The sequence below is a fragment of the Chiroxiphia lanceolata genome, chromosome Z (assembly GCF_009829145.1).
Source record: "Chiroxiphia lanceolata isolate bChiLan1 chromosome Z, bChiLan1.pri, whole genome shotgun sequence".
Taxonomy (NCBI): Eukaryota; Metazoa; Chordata; class Aves; order Passeriformes; family Pipridae; genus Chiroxiphia; species Chiroxiphia lanceolata.
This window is the reverse complement of record NC_045671.1, coordinates 32,638,764-32,659,745: the sequence shown is the minus strand read 5'-3', so window position 1 is coordinate 32,659,745 and position 20,982 is coordinate 32,638,764. Positions and strand designations below refer to the sequence as shown.

Here is a 20,982-nt window from a genome sequence, read left to right as displayed (position 1 = left end):
GCAAAAAGATCGTAAAAACCCGATCTTTTAAGTCAATAATTACAATGTCCCAATCCTGTGGAATCATGACAGGGGATGGGATCCTGGTTGTAACAGTCCCATGTCTTGCATGACTTCATTAACGGCACGGAGATCATGCAAAAGATGCCACTTTCCAGACTTTTTGGGAATGGTAAAAATCGGGGTGTTCCAAGGGCTAGTGGATGGTACAATATGCCCTGCATCAAGTTGCTCTTAGACCAACAACTGAACATTATGCAGCCTATTGCCTTTGAGCAGCCACTGATTTACCCAGATGGGGGGTGTCTGTCTTCCATCTCAGTTTCAGGGTTGGCTGCCTCTCAGTGACTGCCCCTAAAAAGGGTCTGTCACTAGCCTTGCTCCTAACTGGCTCAACATGTCTCGTCCGAGTAACGCAACAGGTAATGCAAGAACATACGGCCTAGTTCCTACCGACTTGCCATCCATAAAGCAAAAGGTTATCATGTCAAGACTTATCCATGTCTGTTGCACCCCGCCCACCCCCACCACGCCTGTGGGGGCTGGCGTCAAAGGCCATGCTGGTGGCCACTTATGACAAGGAATAATGGAGACATCAGCACCTGTATCCAGAAGCATTGTCAGCTGGGTGGACTGTCTGCTAGGATGTTGCACTACTATAGCGTGAAGGGTACTTTACATGGTAAAGAAGGATGCACGCTCTTCTGAGGTGGTAATCAAAGAGGTTTATTTCAAATTCGGCGCTTCTCTTAATATCCTAATATCACGTGACCTTCTAAGCAATAGGGTTATCCATTTAGACGCATGCTCTTTTGGGCCTTTCTGCCCCGGCACGTCCCCTGTGCCTTGGACACGCCTCCTACATCACCCCCCTCTCAATTATTAAAGAAGGTCACGTAAACAGTGTAATAACAACAGTGCAAACAATCAGAACAGTACATTGTAAATTACCAAAGCTTGCAATGACTCAGCACATCGCTTGCTTGGCCTCTTATATTTCTATTGTAAACCTTTTAAAACCTTCTTATATTCTTAAACGGTAGTGCAACTTGGAGAAATAACTTTATTAACCTAGGGGCCTTAGCCCAACCATGTATAAACTTATAACTTTTATTAAGCTGAGGGTTTCAAATAACTGGGGAGTTCAACTTTATTTAAAAAACAGGCTAAGCTTAGCAAAACTAAATTCTCTTACAGTGACCCTGTGGTGGGGTAGTGTTATCTTGTGAGGTGTTTTGTGTTTTAATATTTGTCCAGTCAAACAACTCTCTTATTCATTCATTTGCTCATTCATTGGTGGCCGCCATTTATTCATCTCACACACACATTCACAGATTTTTATAGACTGCTTTTTGCCATATTGGTCGTCCCTAAATGTAAACCTGAAACATAAACATGGTCTGATCTAGATCGTGTGATGTAACCGATCAATAAACTTCCCAAATGGCTCTGTTGGTCCCTGCCATACCATAGTAAAAGATGGGGCTGTTCTATCATCATGCACTGCCTGTATTGATTTTTGTGCCAGCTTCTGACTAAGCTACAATACTTCATTGCAAAATTGTACCTGCCAGTCTGCTCGGGCAAACAGACCCATTCCCATTAGCATTTGAGATGTTACTCCAAAGAGAGAATCCCCCTGTTGCCTAGGGTTTGCAGCCGCTGTATCACACGCTGCCTGCCACTTCTGATAGAATTGCAACTACTGATGGGGTGATAGCAAAGTGTTAACTATCATCCTAGTATCATAAGGGGTCATCAATGTGGAACCAAACAAGTGTTGTAACACAGATATAGTATAACCCAATTTTAACCCATACTGAGTGATTGCAGTCTTAACTTCCTTTAGTATTTTCCAGTCCAAGGCCTGGTAGCCCCCGTTTCCCCCCACCGTCTACTATAACCAGAAAGACGTGAGGAATCAAAGACAAAAATTCTCCCTCTATCATAGCATCTTGCACAATTTCCTTCCATCTCTGCACCAGACCCTTCCCACTCACGCCACCCCCTGAACCCCCAAACAGCAGATTTACAGATCCTCCCAGCATGGTCCCACCCCCTCCCCCCTCTATGAATGGATTTTGTGGAGGTGGTGGGATTGACAGGAAAGGGTTTGGGGGGGCTTGCGCCTGTACGGGGATGGGGAGAGCCAGCAATGGCATAGGGGGCGTAGAGGGCTCCTCCCTCCTTAGCTGCTTTTCTGCCAGGGATGCCTCCAAATCTTTCAATTGCTGTAGGAGCTCCTGCAGCAGCACCTTTGTAGCCCTTTTTCCATCCTCAGAGTCCGATTCCGAGGCCGAAGGTGTAGACGATGGCAATGGTGGGTACAGTGACACTGTGCTGTGTGCTGGTCCACGGTCCCCTTTCCCTTCCGTTCTTTCTTGCCGAGACTGTCCCACTGGGCCCAGTGGGGGGGCGGTGGCGGAGGCAGATCCCGGCGTTTCAGGGCTGGCAGAGCGCGGCGGTGGCAGGAACTCGGTGCGAGCCATGGCGGCGGTGGGCACGGGCGGGGGAGCGGCGAGGGGAGCGGCGGGTGGAGTGGCGGGGGGAGCGGCGAGGCTGGCAGGGCTGGCGGCGCGGCCGCTCGGTGCAGTGGAGCCACTGTCGCTGGGCTCGCTGTGGGGGAAGGTGCTGCTGGTGGTGGAACGTGCTGTAGCCAGCATAGCAGTTACAACAGTCCCTCCTGGGTCACTGGCTGACGGTTGGGGAGGGGCCAACGTCTTGGAACCAGCCGGCAATAGGATCAGAGGAATGGCAAACAAATACTGGGAAACCGAACCGCCCTCTTTACCCTCAGTTTTGCTGTTCGCTAATGCAGCATACGCCGAGGCTGTAATCTGCCACTCAGTTCTCATGGATTTCAGTGTTTCGGTCAACAGCCATCACAACATTGGATAGCACGTTGCCTCCTTAGATCCCTTACTGATCTCTTCCCACAGCTACTTTCCCATATTTTCCCAAACTGGGACTTCAAAAGCACCACTTACTGTGGGGATAAGCTCCTTATTTTGAGTCCAGTTCAACAGCCCTTTGAGGGCACCTGTATTATAGGTTATCCCTCTCTTGGAGAGCATATGTTGGAGGAGCTTAACCACCGCTTCTTCCTATTTACTATCTATTTACAATCTATTTACCATCCCCATCTCCTCCCCAGCCGCTCACCTGATCAGGGTGAGATTCCAAGTCGTCTCTCGCATGCAAGCTCTATTCCAATGCCGGGGCAGCACCGCTACGGCTGGCTTTCCTGCTCGCTCTTTTCCGATGCCAACACAGTCCTCAGGGAACATGGCAATCTGAGGGTCCCTGTTCCAGGCGCCACCTGCGGTGGCAGGAGTTCAGAAACAATGCACGGACTATCAATATGATCAAACGATATTCAGTTTATTATTTAAACAGCTTAGCTTTTATACAGTCAGCTCCTTCCGGGTATGTGATTACAACAAAGCGATTGGATAGCTCAGTTCGTGTACACGCTTCACGCCTTTAGTTCATTGGTCCCGATGCCCTGTCCATGCATCTGGACATCATTCGCGCCACCCAAAGTCCCTCCTACTGATCCGCCTTAGGGACTTTCCAGGGGACTTTCCAGTTTTCTCTTTATCGGTCACGTACACACACTATAAACACACAGTTTCACACAACTTAAACTGTAAACACACAGTTTCACACAACTTGCAATTATGAACTATTCTTTTAATAACCTCCAAAGTTATGTCAAGTGAGACCTACTGCTCCTCAGAGTTGGTCGTATGGATTGTTCACGAAGCGTCCATTTTCCTGCAAATACTCCACAGGATTGTCCCCTCCCAGGTGCAGAATCCGGCACTTTCTCTTGCTGAATTTCATCTGGTTGGTGATTGCCCATCCTTCTAATTTGTTGAGATCTCTCTGCAGGGCCTCTGTGCCTTCGAGGGACTCAACAGCTCCTCCCAGTTTTGCATCATCTGCAAAGTTGCTCAGTATCCCTTCCAGTCCTATGTTCAAGTCATTTATGAAGATGTTGAAGAGCACAGGGCCTAAGATGGAGCCCTGTGGAACGCCACTAGTGACAGGTCACCAGTCTGATGTCACCCCATTCACTGTTACCCTCTCTGCTTGACCCATGAGCCAACTGTTCACCCACCACATGATGTGTTTATCCAGCTGTGTGCTGGACAGTTTGTCCAGAAGGATCCTGCAAGAGACAGTATTGAAAGCTTTACTGAAATCCTAAAAGATTACATCAACCGGCTTCCCTTGATCTACTAGTTGGATTACCTTGCCATGAAAGGAAATTGGGTTGGATAAGCACGACTTTCATGAAGCTGTGCTGGCTGTGACCAATGACTGTGTTGTCTTTCAGGTATTTTTCAATACATCACAGAATAATCTTCTCCATAACTTTATCAGGCACTTAAGTGAGACTGACAGGCCTGTGGTTTCCAAGGTCCTCCTTTTTTTGTCTTTCTTGAAAACTGGGACAACACTCACCAGCTTCCAGCCAGCTGGGACCTCTCAGGATTCCCAAGGCTGCTCAAAAATCATTGAGAGAGGTTTTGTGATGACATCAGCCAGCTCTTTGAGGATTCTGTGATGAATTCCACCAGGTCCCATAGATTTCTAGGGATCCAGCTGGAGCTGCAGATCCCGCAGAATTTCAGGGTTGACTGGGAGATCATTCTCGCAGTCACGGTCCTCCAGCTCAGGGCACTGAGATCCCCTTGGTCCATCATCAGTGTTGAAGACAGAGGCAAAGAAAGCATTAAACATCTCTGCCTTTTGTCTGTCCCTGTTTGCGAGATGACCATCCTCATCCTGTAACAGGCCAATGATATTTCTATTCTGCCTATTGACATTAACATATTTGAAAAAACAATTTTTATTGTCCCCCACATTTCTGGCCAGTTGCAGCTCCAGTTGGGCTTTGGCTGCAGGGATTTTCTCCCTATAGCAGCAAGCAGCATCTCTGAATTCTTCCCATGTGACTTGACCTTGCTTCCACTGGGCATACACCTTGCATTCTTGCCTTATTTCCAAGAGAAAATTCCTGTTTAGCCAAGCCAGCCTTCTGCCTCACCTGCTTGACTTCTGACATTTGGGAATTGTTGCTCCTGTGCCCTTAGGAGGTGATGGTTAAAAAGTGACCAGCACTGACGGACCCCAGCACCTGCCTGGAGTCTGCTCTCCTCATGTCCAGAGTTGAGGTTTTACTGGCACTTTTCCTCTGTCAACGGAGTTTTTAAACTTGATCACTTCATGGTCACTGTGGCCAAGACAGCCACCAATCTCCACTCACAATATCCACTCTCTTGACAAGGACAGCATCTTTCCTAGTTGGCAAGGACCTGTCAGAAAGGACCGTAGGACCAGTTCCATAAAGTTGTCAATCAGTTTTTTTAGGAATCTTTTGGCCTAGGTTGTCCCAGCTTTGTGAGGCTCCCAATTAATTTCTGGCAAGTTGAAGTACCCCATAAAGACAAGGGCATTTGACTTGGAAGTGTCCCTTAGTTCCTCAAAGAATAATTTTTTGGTGTCATTGTCCTGGCTGGGAGGTCTATAGCAGACTCCAACAGTTACATCCACGTTATTTTCTTTCCCCTTGATTCTTACCCAGAGGCTCTCAACTGTGCCATTCCCAACTGTGAGCTCCATACATACGCTGCCACTCTTCCACCTCTTCTGCCCTGCCTATCCCTCCTAAAGAGCTTGAAATCCATCTAACAGGACAATCCAGCTCCAGTCACAGGTCTCATCCCATCAGGGTTCACTTATGCCAGTAATGTCAAATCCCTGGGACTGGGCCAAAGCTTCAAGCTCCTCTTGTTTGTTTGTTATGCTGTGTGTGTTAGTGTAGAAATATTTCAGGCATGGTACATTGTAGCCAACACCTCCTGAGGCAGATTGAGGGATCCTATGAGTGCTGATTTACTCGAGTTTTGGCGCAGCATCCCATCGCTCATCTCTGGCAAGGCCGGTTTTGTCCCTTTCCCCTTCCCAATTTAGTTTAAAGCTCTGTCAACAAACCTCGCTGGCTCCTGTGCTAGAACTCTGTTTCCTCTCTGAGATAGGTGCATCCTGTCAGGTGTCAGTAGACCAGGTGTTGAGTAGGTCATCCTATGGGCAACAAACCAAAAATTTTTCCAATCACACCAACCTCAGAGCCACTTGTTGACCTGATGGATCTGCCTATTCCTATCAATATTATTCCTTGTTATTGGAAGGATCTAGGAAATCACTGCCTGTGCTCCTGATCCCTCTACCAGTCATCCCAGGGCCCTGAAGTCTCTTTTGATTGCCCTTTGTTATCTCGTCACTGCCGGTTTGAACAACCAATAGCTGACAGTAATCACAGGGCCTTACTGGCCTAGAGAGTTTTCTAGTAATGTCCCTTACCCAAGCCTCTGAGAGACAGCAGATTTCCCTGTGAGTTGGGTCTGGTCTGCATATCAGGCCTTCCGTTCTCCTTAGTACGGAGTCTCCTATAATAACTATCCTTCTTTTCCTCTTGACAGAGAAGGTCTTGATGCAGGATACAGGTGGTGTTTTCAGGAGGCCCCTCTATCCCAGAAGGACCTTTGCCCACCTCATCAGCTGTCTGGCCTTCTAGGCCTCCAGGTATGCTGGAGCGTCATACCTCTTCTAGAAGGCACCAGTCCCACTTGTCAGATTCTGAGGAGGAGGAACCTTTCTCCTGGTATGTGCAGTGATCATCTTCCATCCTTCATCTTTAACAAACTCTTGACCAACAGTCCCTTAACTACTTACATTGTAGGCTTCCAAGTCCACCTGCTTCTCCACTACAGTGGAGGTTTGAGAATCCTGAGAATCTTGAGGCTGTAGCATCTCTGAATGTAATCAGTCTCTCTCTTGCTCATTTGCTCCAATACTACAAAGCCCGTTCACTTCCTCCTGTAGCTCCTTCACCTGGCAACACGGCTCTTCAACCACAGCACACCTTCTGCAAAATAGCTGTTTCTTGACACCTTCACTGCCATGACACCCTCACTAGTGTATCACATCCCTGTTTGCCCACTCCTGTTTCCACTGCTCTGGGTCAGCTGCACTCCCTAGAGCCATTTAAATTCCCCTTGGTTGCTCCCGGCAATATCCCCTTCTCTCCCCATGGCTGCTGAAGCCATCCAGGTCGTGGGGCTGCTGCTTGTGTGCTCCTGGACTCAGGAATCCCTGCCTTGTACAGCCGGCTCACATGCCCTAGACTTCCTCACTCACAGCTGCCTGAGCCTCGGTGACCCTTTTGAGAGAGTCAGAACATTTAAACAACTTTGAAGCTCTATACAATGCTGTATATTTCATATATATGTATGTATGGTCATGTATGCATGCGAGCATACATACACGTGTGTGTGCGTATAGAACAACTTTTATACATACACACACAGACATATATATATATGTATAAAAGCTGTTCTGTTTTAGAGTCTCACCCTTGTGTCACTGCACTGTACTGTAATGGCTGTAAATAGCCAACTTATTTCACAGGTAATGGCTGCAAATAGCCAACTTATTTCACAAGCACAGAGATCAGCTACTGCTGCCCGAGGGACAGGTCTGTCCGTCACAGCACTTCAGGGGTTGCAGTAATCAAATGTTCCAGCCTGGTCGCGGGGGGGTCCCGCACAGGCCGCTCGCGGCAGCCAGCACTGAGCCCATTTTTTGTGAAAGTTTGCCATCTAGAGGCCATATCAGGAAGCACCAGCATAGAAAGCTACCTTAATAAAAGAAAAACGGACTAAGGGGCTTTTCTGGTTGTTCGTAGGTACAGTTAGTTCAAAACAGCACTGCATTTAATATATTTCATGTTTAACTTTCTTGGAAATATCATCTTGAAAGCCTTGAGCTAATGCTTCTCCTGAAACCAGAATCAGTTCTTCATGAAATTTGTAACATGCATGTGCAATGAGCCTGGTTCTAGTGTAAGGGGACTTTTAAAATATTCATAAAACAACATCAAAATAATTAATTTTAATCCTTTTACAGAAATAACAATTTTCGAGAGACCATCTCTTCTACTGGTGGAGTAAAGATCAAATCAGCAGTAAAAACAAGTATGTTCATTGCACACAGAATTCCACACTTGTGAAAGGCAAAAATTTGTTCCCTTTATAATATCACCCTTTTTATTCTCTTTACAAAAATATCTCAAACTATACGTTTGGAGTTTTTTTCACTGAAAAAATGCTGACTGATATTTCCATTTTCATTTGTGTTTATCAAATTAGAGAAGTTGAATGAAAATACCATTAAAATACCTTTAAAAGATTAAGAAAGATCTTGAAAGATATTTGGCAACCTTTCCAGCAAAGTTTTCAGAAAGACTAGCAGTGTTATAATTTCAGGAACATCTGTGAATAAATCTGGCTTCAGTGGGTTTAAGGATTTTGTTTTGCTCTCTATCTTCAGATGAAATAGATAATTGGGTTCTGCACCGTTCACTGCTCTTGTTTACTCTTGGGTCAAGAAAAGACTTCTCGCCATACCCAGTTGCCCAGGAGACACAGCAATTTGCAGGGCCAGTAAAGCAAGATGTGTAAGTTTTGAGAAAAAAGTAGTAGGTTGAGAAGTTCCCTCCTTTTGAGATGTATTTTCTACGTGAATTAGCATTTACACCAAGACACTCTGTAAATCCTACTTCTACTGTTCTGATTAGTACAACCAGGTGTTACTTAGGTGCATTTTGTGCTTTCAAAATTGTACAGATGTATATTAGTCATAACAAAGACATTTTCTCTCTACAAAGCCTGCACTAGTGTTCACTGCCAATGCATTTGAAGAAAAATAATTTTGAACTTTGCATTGATTTGAAGCAATTTCTGTCTTCAGGAATCAAACACCACACTGCTTCCTAATAGGAATTTAATTAATTCTTCTTGTTCAACAATTAATTAGTTTATAGTTTCTATGTATGTATTGAACACGCATATTGACAGTTCTTTATGTGAAGAGGAAAGACACACTTTGCAAAGATAGGTCTTAGCAATATCATAGAGCGTGCTTCATGAGAGAACTGTACTCTTCTACCAGTTTCTTCTTCTCATTTAATTTTTCCAGTACGACGTCCATTAAGTGTGAGGCAAAAGGAAACTGAAAAAGAAACATAGTAAGAAAAATGATCATTGGACTTCATTTTCCTCATGTGAAAGACATTTATTAAATATCTTTAAACTATCAGATAACACTTAGTTCTGACAATTACCACAGACAGACGTATCTGATCTTTAAAGTTCATCTGCTCCGTTAGTGTCTGAAAATTTGCTCTCTATCATAAAAATGATATAAAAGCAGAGTAAAATGAAAAAAGATAAACTCCTTATTGAACAATTCATGCTTTACTGACCATGTTAATGATGTAAACTGCAGTACCAGCATCTCTGTCATTTATCTTCAATCAGCTGATCAATAAAAGGTTACAGTCACCTCTAGGGCATGCAGAAATGGTAGTATGAGTGTATGTTCACTACTCTCAGGAGGATGAGACAGAACTACCAGTATAATTTTCAGTGCAGTGTCAATTGCCTTAGACTCACACATGAAAACTTGTATAATAAACAAAGACCCAAACCACCCCCCCACCAAAACACCAAAATAAAACAAAACAAAACCCCAAACACAAAACCACAAAAAAACCACTCAAAGCAAAATAAAACCTCAAACCTCCAAGTGCATTAATTGGAATATGCCACAAACGTCTGCCTCTCTAAAACATGATACCAAAAAATTGTAGCCTGCAGAAGAGGAGACTGAGGGGAGACCTCATTGCAGTCATGACTTCCTCATGAGGGGAAGAGGAAGGGCAGGCACTGATCTATTCTCTGTGGTGATCAGTGACAGGACCTGGGGGAACGGCCTGAAGTTGTGTCAGGGGAGGTTTAGGTTGCATATTAAAATGTGGTTGGGCACTGGAACAGGCTCCTCAGGGAAGTGGTCACAGCACCAAGCCTGCCAGAGTTCAAGAAGTGTTTGGATGATACTCTCAAGCACATGGTGTGACTCTTGGGGATGGTCCTGTAGGGCTAAGAGTTTGACTTGACGATTCTTGTGGGTCCCTTCCAACTCTGAATATTCTGTGATTCTGTGTTATCTACAGAGAAAAATGAAACCCTCTTTTCTAATTCCTCTGTATAAGAGATGTATTTGCATAACTGATGCCTTGAAAGATATTTGGTATATTTTTCAGTGTCATCTCCTTAATGCTTAAGGGGTTTTCTTTCACAGTCTTGATATGTCAGTCCACTGTTTGCTGGGAAGTATTTTTAAAGGTGGTACAGAACACTGGTCATGGCAGTGCCACTCAGAGTGGCCAGTGCTGTGCCACAGAGGAGAGCAAGGCAGTTTTCGTTCACTGTCGAAAAGTCTCTATCAGCTTCACAGAGCTCTGTCAACTTCCTTGAACTCCTGGTGAGACCAGTGGTGACTGAGGGATCAGTCCCACACCAGAAGTTAACAGCTTTTTCTCATATCAGAAGGAGAGAGAATTTTACCTTAATAAGGCCACCAGAAAAAAATTTGGTAAAATATAGCATTTGGTGAAACAAGCCAATCACCTGCTTGTGCTCTTCACAACTGTAGTTGAATGCAATACTTTTTCATCTAGAACTCCTGTCTAGTTCCACACTTCAGTGTTGCTGCCCTGATTTTATTTTTTCACTTCTTTATTCCATTTTAAAGAGAAAATTGTATAGTACCTACACCAGACGGAGTACTGCCTGTTTCCTAGATATATGAAACAAAAATTACAAAAGAAACAAATAAAAACCCCAGACATAAAAGTACATAAAATACAAATGTTGATGTAATGTGTGAACTGATATACAGATATGAATCTCTATACTGATATTTGTAATTACTAACAAGTCAGAAAAAAAGTCTAGAATGGTAGCAAGGAAAGTCTTATCAATAGTAATCATCCATTGTGAAGTGTCTATAATGGCAATTCTGCATGTTGCTGAACAGTCACTTTGTAGTTACAGAAAAAGGACAATAATACACATTATTTCCCTTTTCTACAGGAAATGGAGGTTTAAAGGGCTGGTAACTTCTGGCCAGACATGTCTCCATCTGTCATAAATAACTTATGCCTATGGTAAGAATTTTCTAGTAGTCATCTACACCTGTCAGCTTTCTCCTGTGTGCTATTGTGATGACTTTTGGGGGAATAGAGTGATCGAATTCACTGAGCACAAATCTATTCAGCGTAATATAAGACATAATCTTACCTGACATTCTGTGAGACTTACTTGCTATCATGCTTTAAAAACACAGACTACAGCATCCTGTTCACTCTAATTGCTCTCTTTCTTTGTCTAAATATGTTTTCTACGAGAACACTATATCATTACTTCAAAGTCTCTAATTCTTCTGGCCTAGCTTGACTTCATTAATTTCTGATAGATTTCACCTCCTTAATGTTGTGCCTGAGATGAATGGTTTCTTATTGATGTCTCTGGCTCATATAATTCTAGCTAAATTTTACTTGCTGATCACTTCTCTCTGTGGCTTCCATGTCATAGCAAAGTGATATTTCAAGAACCCTTTCCATTTAAATGACTCATTTAAATCAAGAGCATTTGGAAGTGGAACATTATGTCATTCTTTCAACATTTGTTGTTTTCAGAGAAAGTGCTGTATGGTTCTATCTGGTTTTCTTTCTATACCGACACCCAGAACTGGATGATCTCTAGAGTCTTCATCTTTAATAGAAGCCTGTAAGATTTACGTTTAATGATGGCTCTGTAATTATACTGGGAAGCTTTCCTTTACATTTTTGTCTAGAACTTCACAACTTTTGAAGATGTCTCTATTTATCCCAGCTTCCAAACCTGCCATGTGCTTGGGGAAGGCTTTGGAAGTTCAGTGAACGCTAAGTGCACACCTAAAGAGTCAAAACTTGTTTATACGATGATAGTTAGATATTTTAATACACTTCTTTCAAATGCTTTATAATTATCTGTGCCACAATCCATTTAACTGAATGGGCAGTGATCCTAAATCAGTACATTATGGTAGGCTTTAACAGAATCCACTACCTGTGGATTTAAAGAATTTTATTTATTTATACATCTTTCCAGACTTATTAGACAGATACCTTGGTGTATAGATATATGTAAGGTAATATGATCCTAAAAAGTCAGAAATGGTGACAGTTAATTCTGTTTCTCTCACCTATTTATTCTGACCTTAAGTTTGCTTCTTTTGGATATCCCTTCTGTGAAAAACAAACTAGTAATACTTATTGACCTTACACCACATAACTGAGTCTCCCTCAACACAAGTGTATAAACATACACATATTTGCCCATGAAAAGACTTATAATGAATGCAAGGCAACGTTGTTGTTCTGATGAGACATAGTGTCTCCATTCGCAGAGTGTAGCATTACTTGTCTTCTGCTTTACAAAATCGAAAATGTCCTATCATAAAAATAAAGGTATTTAAATTTTAGAGTAAATAAATTAGTGGTTACAACTATTTTAAATCTCCCCATATGGATCATCAGTATAATACACTTGCCCAAGAAAACTATTCAAACGCACTGCAGAGCTGATTTAAATTGAAGTAAATGAACCACAAAAAAATAATATGAAATAAAACTAGAAACTCAGGCCAATAACCAAAGCCTCCTAATTTCATCATAAAATAAAAGTCAAAGTTCAAAAAAAATAAATAAGAGAAATTGTTCCTGACTTCCTTGTTCTTATTCTGCTTTGTGATGTCTGTATATACATGATTATATAAAGATATGTGGGCCCATCTGTATTCTTATTCTGAGTAATCAAGCCAATTTCTCCTCGTTTTCAGTTCAGAACAAGTGATGTAACATGGTTTTGCTTGTGTGTATGAGATAAAACACAGATTTATACTATAGTGGATTGTCAATGCACAGGACTAAGCTCTTACTCTCGTAGTGAGAACAAAATCATGGTTACTTTCTGATGGTCTGATATCAATGCCAACGGTGCCCACAATATGGTTTAGACTACACTGGTGCTGCTTTTTAAGGTATAGGTACTTGAAATACCTGGTGATGAGTTGCAGTGGTGAGTGTGTGCAGCTGCTTGTGCACGGGTCAATATGTGGGTGTGATCAGAGGACAGGCAGTGAGTAGAGACCTGTTCAAAGAAAAGACAGACTGGAGACAGCCTAATGAAAGCAAAGCTGGTGAGTTCCAACTGGAAGAATTTGAAAGGAAACAACCATAGCTGTTAGTGTTCATTCCCAGATGACAGCAACACAAATCTGTATTGAGAAGCCAGTGTAAATCCTAAAAAGGGGCTGGGGAAAATCCCTATTGATGATAAGTGAACATACTGTTCCAAAACCTGTTCTAGAAATGGGCTACATACATACTTACAGAATGCCCACAGAACAGAGGGAAGGGAGCCTTTGTGGAAGTTTTCACCACTGGAATATGATATTTAGATTCATAATGAAGTCAAAAGAGTAAAGATTTTACTAGGCAGCTTTGTTTATGTGATATCCCTAGGAGTACATGAGAAGGGAGAGAAGGCAAGCAGATCTCACAGGGACATACTAAATCAATGCTGTCATTTGCTTCACTGCTTGGAAAAGTTAGATAGATGTTTGCATTTTACTAAAAAATAGTTCTTGAAGACTTCAGGCAGCAATCTGGGTTGGGCTGACATGCTGTACTCACATACGAAATTATTAATGGATTGTTCTGAGATGGTGTTCCTTACAATCAGTCACAATGAATGAAAGCTGAAAGTGGCATAAGAAATCATGTTTAAGTTACATGAAAAAAAAGTCATCCTCTTGCTTTAGCTATGTAAGTTTCCCATGATGAGAAAAAAATAGAGAAGACTGCTATTTTGTTTGGGGATTTTTGGGGTGTGTGTTTATAATTGTAAAATGAGAGCTAGGTTCAATTAATAAGACACACACACACACAGACGTAAGGCATAAAGTGGGTAAAAGCCCCATCACTTGCCTTGCAAGCAGTAAACGCACAAACATATTGAGATAACCATATTTGTTCCCTCCCGGATACCATAAACCATTGAAAGCTCAAAAGTCTATATTGTCATACCTCTCCCAACTTCTCCTGAGCTCAAACAGTAATGCATAATGAGTCTGATACCTCTACCCATATTCAGGTAGCAGCTATCCGCATGCACTCATGTGAAGCCTCTCCACATTCAGGTTCTTCATAGGCAAGTGAACCGTTTTCTTTTTATCCTAATGCCAATTATTAAGATGATTTATTTTTAGTCTTTAGTGAAAACACTCTAGGATGTTACCATATAAATACAGAAAAGCAACAGAAAAAAACCACTTCTTGGCCATTCAAATGTAGATTTAGACAGTAAGTGATTTTTCCCAGCTCTACCAAATTCATAACATGACTGTACTTTCATATTATATGATCCATATTTATGTAATAACATCCCAATGTAGAGATGTTTCTTTCAAATCATAAGCTTCTTAGCAGTGGTATAATTTCTTCACATGTGTTTCTATAGTAGTCAATAAAATAAAGACACAAACTGACTGGTGCCTGTGAGTGTCAGGAATGCAAAAGTATTTATCACTAAAATATTAATATTCTTGTAAAGCTGACAGATATTAGACATTTTCAAGTCATAAGAGTATGGAAAATAAAGGTACAGATGAAGTGAAAATAGAGGTGTGCTATCCTTTATCATTACACTTTAGGAAAATCTATAAAATGACAGTAAAAAGCAACTAGTGCTTCCCTCAGTCCCCCCCAAAATCCTAATGCAGCAGTAAAATGGCGTATGTCAGTAATAAAAATAAAATGTCTATGACATCTTAAATGTTATCGTACTGTCACAGTGGAATAAAATTAGTTTGAAGAATGATCTAAAGGGATATGATGCAGTTCATTATGTATAACAGCAATAGCAGCAGTTTCCCAGTGTTCATAAAAGTTTCTCCATTAAATTTACCTCCAGTCAATAATTAGGAGTCCACAAATAAACCTAGGCAATTAAATCAATACTGCTGGGCAATTATGTTCCAAAGTCCTGGCTCAATGGCACAAATAGACACTATATCAAACTGCAGTGTTAGGAGATCTGATGCACTTTTCAACAGAACCTTTACTCAGAAAAACAGAAAAGGGTAATCCTACATCTTTGTTCAAGATTGCAAATGGTACACAGTTTGCCAACATGTAACACTAAGTAGCCAGTCTGTTATGAGCAAAGTCTGACAGAAAGCTTACATTTCAGCATGAGCTTTAGTTTTCTGATCAGAAGAATTACCACAGCTTACTAAAAGAAACCACAACCAAGCTCTACAAGATATGAGTAAAGCATTTTAAAGGGCATAGAGCTCTTCCATGAGCTGGTCCCAAATACAGAGGAATAAATCTTAACAATTTCCATCTATGTGCCTTAACATGTACAGAAATGAAAAGCACAGCTGGCTGCTCCTAAAAAGCACTATAATCCTCTCACAATTCTAAAAATGGGCTGCTTGCCACAAAATTACTTGCACCCTCAGTGTTCCTCCTGAGGAACCCACAAGATGGAGCAAAAATCACTGAAAATCACAATTACTTGTACACAAACTTACACAGCTAAGAGCAATGAGTTCTTCTATTCCTAGTTGACATCTGCAATCCTAATATAGGTTGTTTCATAGTCAATAATTCCTTCACTCTCCATGCCCTGGTTTTTGCTGTCTGACTATAGCAGATAAAGAGAAGTGATAAAATTCTGCTATGAAGTTTTTAGTGATTTACCAAAGAATGATAACAAAAGATAGAGCAAGAAGTCTTCATTGTATTCCATAAATCTGATTCCTGCTTTAGAGCTCGTAATATGTACAAAATCTTGAAATGTATAGATTTTGAAAAAAAATCTTAAAATTAAGGCAATTAAATTAATATAAATAATTGTGCTTTTACTGCTGAGTTTCATGAGGTTTAATTAAAATGCCAGTGTATCTGACAAAGCCAGTAAAAGCACACTGTATTTCCATCTCCTCTGCTGCAGCAATTACGCAGTCTTAATGGTAGTAAGTTTTGATAATGAAAGAGGGAAAACCTGTCATTTCTTAAAATCTGGTCACAAGATACAATCTAGACACAAAAGCTGTTAATGATAAAATGTATGATGTGTATGTTCCCCTGAAATGGCTTTCAAAATATTTTCAATCATTTGCATTCTTAACTGTTATTAACTACATCGCTAATGGACCCATGCTAGTGAATATGCATTAGGAACACTGTATTTATAAATCAAATTTTATTTCCTTCCAGACATCAGCTACCCATCATCTAAATAAAGGAGACAACTAAAAATATAATGGAAAAGTTTCAAGAGTCGGTATATGTTGTCAGTGATGTCCAAACAAAAGCTGACTATGGCTACAAAAGCTGGGCTCTCACCTGCCAATAAACTGCCCTTGATCACTTACAAGAGGGGAGCATCCCAGCAGATTCTGTGTGTATTAAAAAAAAAGACTTGAAAGAGAAGAAAAAGTATCACACAGGTCACAGCAGCAGTCTCAATGGACCCCTCAGGGATTTCTACTAGTCTCAGACTTGTCATCCTCTATGCAGCTTTCCTCTCTGCCCAGAAAATGTCGATAGGAAAATGTTTGAGGGGCCTCTGGTGGAAATTTTTTCATTCTTTCTGCATTGACAGGATGCCAAATCAATATTTACTTCCCACTAACAAGCTGCTCGAGGTCTCAGTAGAAAATATTGTAGAGAATGCAAGAAGACACGATAATAAACAGCTGTCTGGCTATGAGGAAAACATGAATTGACTAGAAACAGGTCCGCAGTAAAAGGTCATCGAAACCCATGAACTCCTCAGGTGTCCATAACAACTAGTAACTTTAAAGGCACATAAAAAAAAGTCTCTTTTTCCTAAGAGGTATGAGAGAATGGATCATTTTCACTCTAGCAAGCAGTACACACTGTTTCAATAATTCAATTAACATTTGCCAAGATCTGTGCTGGTTTTCTCCAGCATTGTTTCACTGGTTTCAGCTGTTATCACAAATCCTAGAGTAACATCTCTTCAGTTTTATGCAGTGACTCTTCCCTTAAAAGAAATAAAAACAAAACGCTACGAAACAAGGATTTCACATTGCCTTATCACAATATAGTTTGGGACCATCAATGGCAACATAATAACAAATGCAATGTATTAACAACCTTAAAACACTTAGCTACTCAGAGTACAATTAAGGGAAGATATAAATTGAGCACCTGTGCTTCCATAAGTCTCTGTATACACTGCAGCCATTCTTTATCTTTTTCAAATTCCATTTTTGTCTTTGCTGTTTCCTGAAAAATAGAAACACATAAACAATTAAGGAAACGTGTAATTGGGTATACATTAAAAAAGCGTGTGGAAGTGGGAACTATGCTTGCAAAATTAGTTATCTGAAGCATATCCACCAAGTATCAGTGCTCTGTTAAATTTATAAACCCACCCTTGTCTGTGCATGTCCCTAAAAACATGCATGGCATGCTTTCTTTATATGAATATACAGGTGTATGTGTGATCTACGTCTAAATTTTATGAGTTCAACATAACGGTGCCTGAGTCTATGCACTGATAAATGGAATATATAGTGTATGTGTAGTGTAAATTCATCACCTGTGCTTTAAATTTGTTTTCTATTTATAGTTAAGTATATTTGTGTTTTAACATGTATGCACAGTGGCAACTATGACAAAAGATAAAGGATGTAGAAATTACTGAGAATGAGGTAAGTATGGAACAATTCCATCAAAGCGAATTGCTTTATAGGGTATATATGTATAATTTGTGTTTTACACATGTATGCACAGTGGTGACTACAACAAAAGATAAAGGATGTAGAAATTACTCTGAGAATGAGGTAAGTATGGAACAATTCTGCCAAAGAGAATCGCTTTACAGGGCATATATGTATAAATGTTAGTAAACAGGGCAGGGATCAGTCCATTATATCTGTATTAATGAATGTAATCCATATCAGTGCATACACATACCATGCACTGCTGTTTAACCAACGTGAAAACTCTCTTTTGTGGCTTCTTTAATACAAAGCTCCAATAAGATTAAATCTAAGTCATCACCAGAGTACTGTTACAGGCCAATAATGGTCAACTCCTAGACACTTATTAAAGCAACTGTACGGGCTTTTTCACGTATTATTTGATCCGTCCTAAATAAATATGGATAAGAAATCCTATTACTGTATCTATTTAATAGAGGGTGATTTGATTAAACACTATCAAATATTTCATAGTAAAACGTATGATAGAATCAACAAAAAAAGGCAATGGATTTCCCCAGAAACCATCTGTCTACCAGAAATACCTTTAATAGGTATCACAATTCAAGAAAGGAAGCATCAACGAAATCAATCTGTCACAGCAAGATGCATTCTAATTTTGTTTTCATTAATGTGGAAGTCTATTTATAACGTACAGCCTTGCCAAATAGTCTCATGAAAAAGGAAAATACTGTCTCTACATCCACATGCTCAAAACAGTATGTTTATATTTATGCATGTCTGAAGTCTTGCTGCCTTATGAGTCTCTAACCTGACCTTATTATTTAAATTAAATCGTTCTGTGATTTATGTGCTAGATGCTGCCCAATGAAATTTCAGTCTTTACCTGGAAATTCTTTTCCTCAAGAATGGAAATATACAGCATCTTCTCATCTAGCTCCTTTTTACTGATGTCCTTAAAATAACTTACCTCCTCGTCTTCTACATCTAGTATCTCCTCAAGATCAGTTGTTGAAACATTAAGGATAGATGCTGCCAACTGAACAGACTCTTGGGAAGGACAGTTTTTACATGCTTTCATCTTGCCCACTTTTTTTGCCTTTTTGATTTTTGTTCTCAGCTCTTGTATGCTGTGCTGTAACTCTCTGCTGAGAGTCTAGAAGACACAAGCAAAAAATATTCCACTGTAATTTTTCTTATAGTACAAAACATATGGAAAAAGCAGTATCATTTAGCCTAAGCTCCTTTAGATAGGAATTATCTTCATTCTCTGTTATTGGTTCAACAGAATACGTATTGGAATACTAAATAACACGCTATTTACAACACAGAATATGAATTAATACAACAAAACAAAAATGTTCTTAAATATAAGTACGTTTTTATATGTCTTTAGCAAAATAACTACACTCATAATGCCATCAGAAGTAAGACAAAGCAGATTCCACAGAATCAATCAAAATCCTTTCCCAATGCAGTCTATCAGAAATGTTCGTGAAATAAAAAGAGAAATGTCAGGCTTTACTGCAGTCAAACTGAGATTTTTTTAAAGCTTATTGATACCTCACTGCAAGCAGAAACACCAGTACATCTCTTTATTCAAAACATAAAATTTTGGTTCCCACCAAGACAAGGTAATTCAAAACTATCCTGGCTACCAATTCTTCCTGATATAATTTCTACAATTTAAATCATCACAGTAGTGGTAATCCACTGTTGATATGCAGCACAACCTTGGAAAACACAAGTCCACAGTATTCAAGGCTTACATAAGAGAGTTGCATTCTCTATGCAGCTGGCCCTACCAATGGCCTGGCCAGGCCAGGCAGTCTCTTTGCAAGAGTGCTCTTTGCAGATAGTAGCTGTTTTATACAGACACCACCTGAGATGCGAGACCAGAACCATGGCTCTGACAAGGTATGAAGCAGAGGTTCTAACAGAAGCCTCAATTTTACATCCCCTTTCTGCTGCTGAAGATACGACTAAAAATTGTACTTGCAGTTAAAGGGAAAGAAGAAATCCAGTAGGCCTGAGGCCACTCTCCTTTGTTTATTTCAAAGCAGAATAAAATAAACAGCATGAAACATGCTGCTGAAAAGACTTCGTTGATCTGAATGAAACCTGAATGGAATCCCAATCTAATTTTGGCTTTTGTTCCCCAACACCACACAAGTACCAAGCTTCAATAAATAGTACTTTCCACAGCTGAACATAAACCAAACTGTACAAAAAAGAACCAATGTTTCAAGTTCCTACCTCTCCTATACCTTAAGTTCTCTGGTTCCATGAAATAACACTAAGCATTAGTATAAATCATCAGTTGTATAACAGAAGTTATTTTAGTTTAATATTTATGCAACTACAAAAAAAGCATTTTGTCAAAAGCTGAGGAAGAGAATTTTATTTAAAAATTGTTGACTGAGAAACAAGAGCAGTAACTCATTGTCAGAAGATCCTCCTAGCATATTCAACTTCCGTGACTCAAGCAGAACTGTGACTGGCAACACAGACACCTTGGTTGAGTTTAAAATGAGAGAATAAGGTTTTCTTTTGATCGTCCTATGTGGGGCCCATCTTATTAAGCTATATGTCACCAGTAGGTGATTAACTCCTGAAAACTCTTTTTCTGCAGAATGCCTTCATCTCATAGAAACTGACTGCAGAATTATGAAGCCTGTTTATTGGCATTTTGGGTAAAGTACCCTACAGCCTCTAGCGTATTCAAAACATAGACATTAAAGAGCATTTGCTGATATATTTCAGAGAAAGCACATCTGATCCCAAGATTTGTTTATGTTTGCCTATCACTTCCCAACTTCACAGTTTTCTGTATTTAATAAAATTTAATTCATAAAAATAAAAATACCCTACCACAAATATGGGGAGAGGAGGTACAATGAAATTTTTCTGATTTTCTGACTGAAGTGTGGGTCCCTCCACAGTTTCCAAGAAACTGTTTTGTACATAGATGTGTCTGCAAGTGCAGAGTTGAGAGGAATGAAGAAGTTTGAAATGTTACAGGCAAGGAGCTAGGGCACTGTGGATCAGGCTCATAAAAGGAAATAGACTAGGAGAAGAGGGAGCCCCAAATAGAAAAGCACACACTATGAAAAAAATACAGTTAAATCACATGTTTTTGTAGCATGTGGAATGGTCCGACAGTGAAGTGGTTCCTGCAACATGTAGGAGACGTATTTGACAATGGAAAAATAAATTCAACTCCACTTTTTCAATCAAATTGAATCAGCCTCCCAAGTTTTA

General features: G+C 40.4%; 1 protein-coding gene across 23 annotated transcripts in view; it reads right to left on the bottom strand.

The window, feature by feature from the left end:
* Window positions 1–4,405: 4,405 nt before the first annotated feature.
* CNTLN (centlein) overlaps window positions 4,406–20,982 on the bottom strand; it is a 275,279-nt gene continuing 258,702 nt past the window's right edge. For 15 of the 23 annotated variants that reach the window (XM_032675070.1, XM_032675060.1, XM_032675082.1 and 12 more), the window contains 5 exons: window positions 18,692–18,877; window positions 17,204–17,281; window positions 13,016–13,106; window positions 12,160–12,202; window positions 9,947–11,411 (listed from right to left, as the gene is read on the bottom strand). In XM_032675070.1, the coding sequence (XP_032530961.1) occupies window positions 11,375–11,411; window positions 12,160–12,202; window positions 13,016–13,106; window positions 17,204–17,281; window positions 18,692–18,877 (435 nt within the window). In that variant the 3' untranslated portion in view covers window positions 9,947–11,374. Of the gene's footprint in view, window positions 6,938–7,941; window positions 9,082–9,334; window positions 9,417–9,946; window positions 11,412–12,159; window positions 12,203–13,015; window positions 13,107–17,203; window positions 17,282–18,691; window positions 18,878–20,982 lie in introns of those variants that run through there. The other 8 variants (XM_032675061.1, XM_032675062.1, XM_032675065.1 and 5 more) reach the window with 8 other exon arrangements.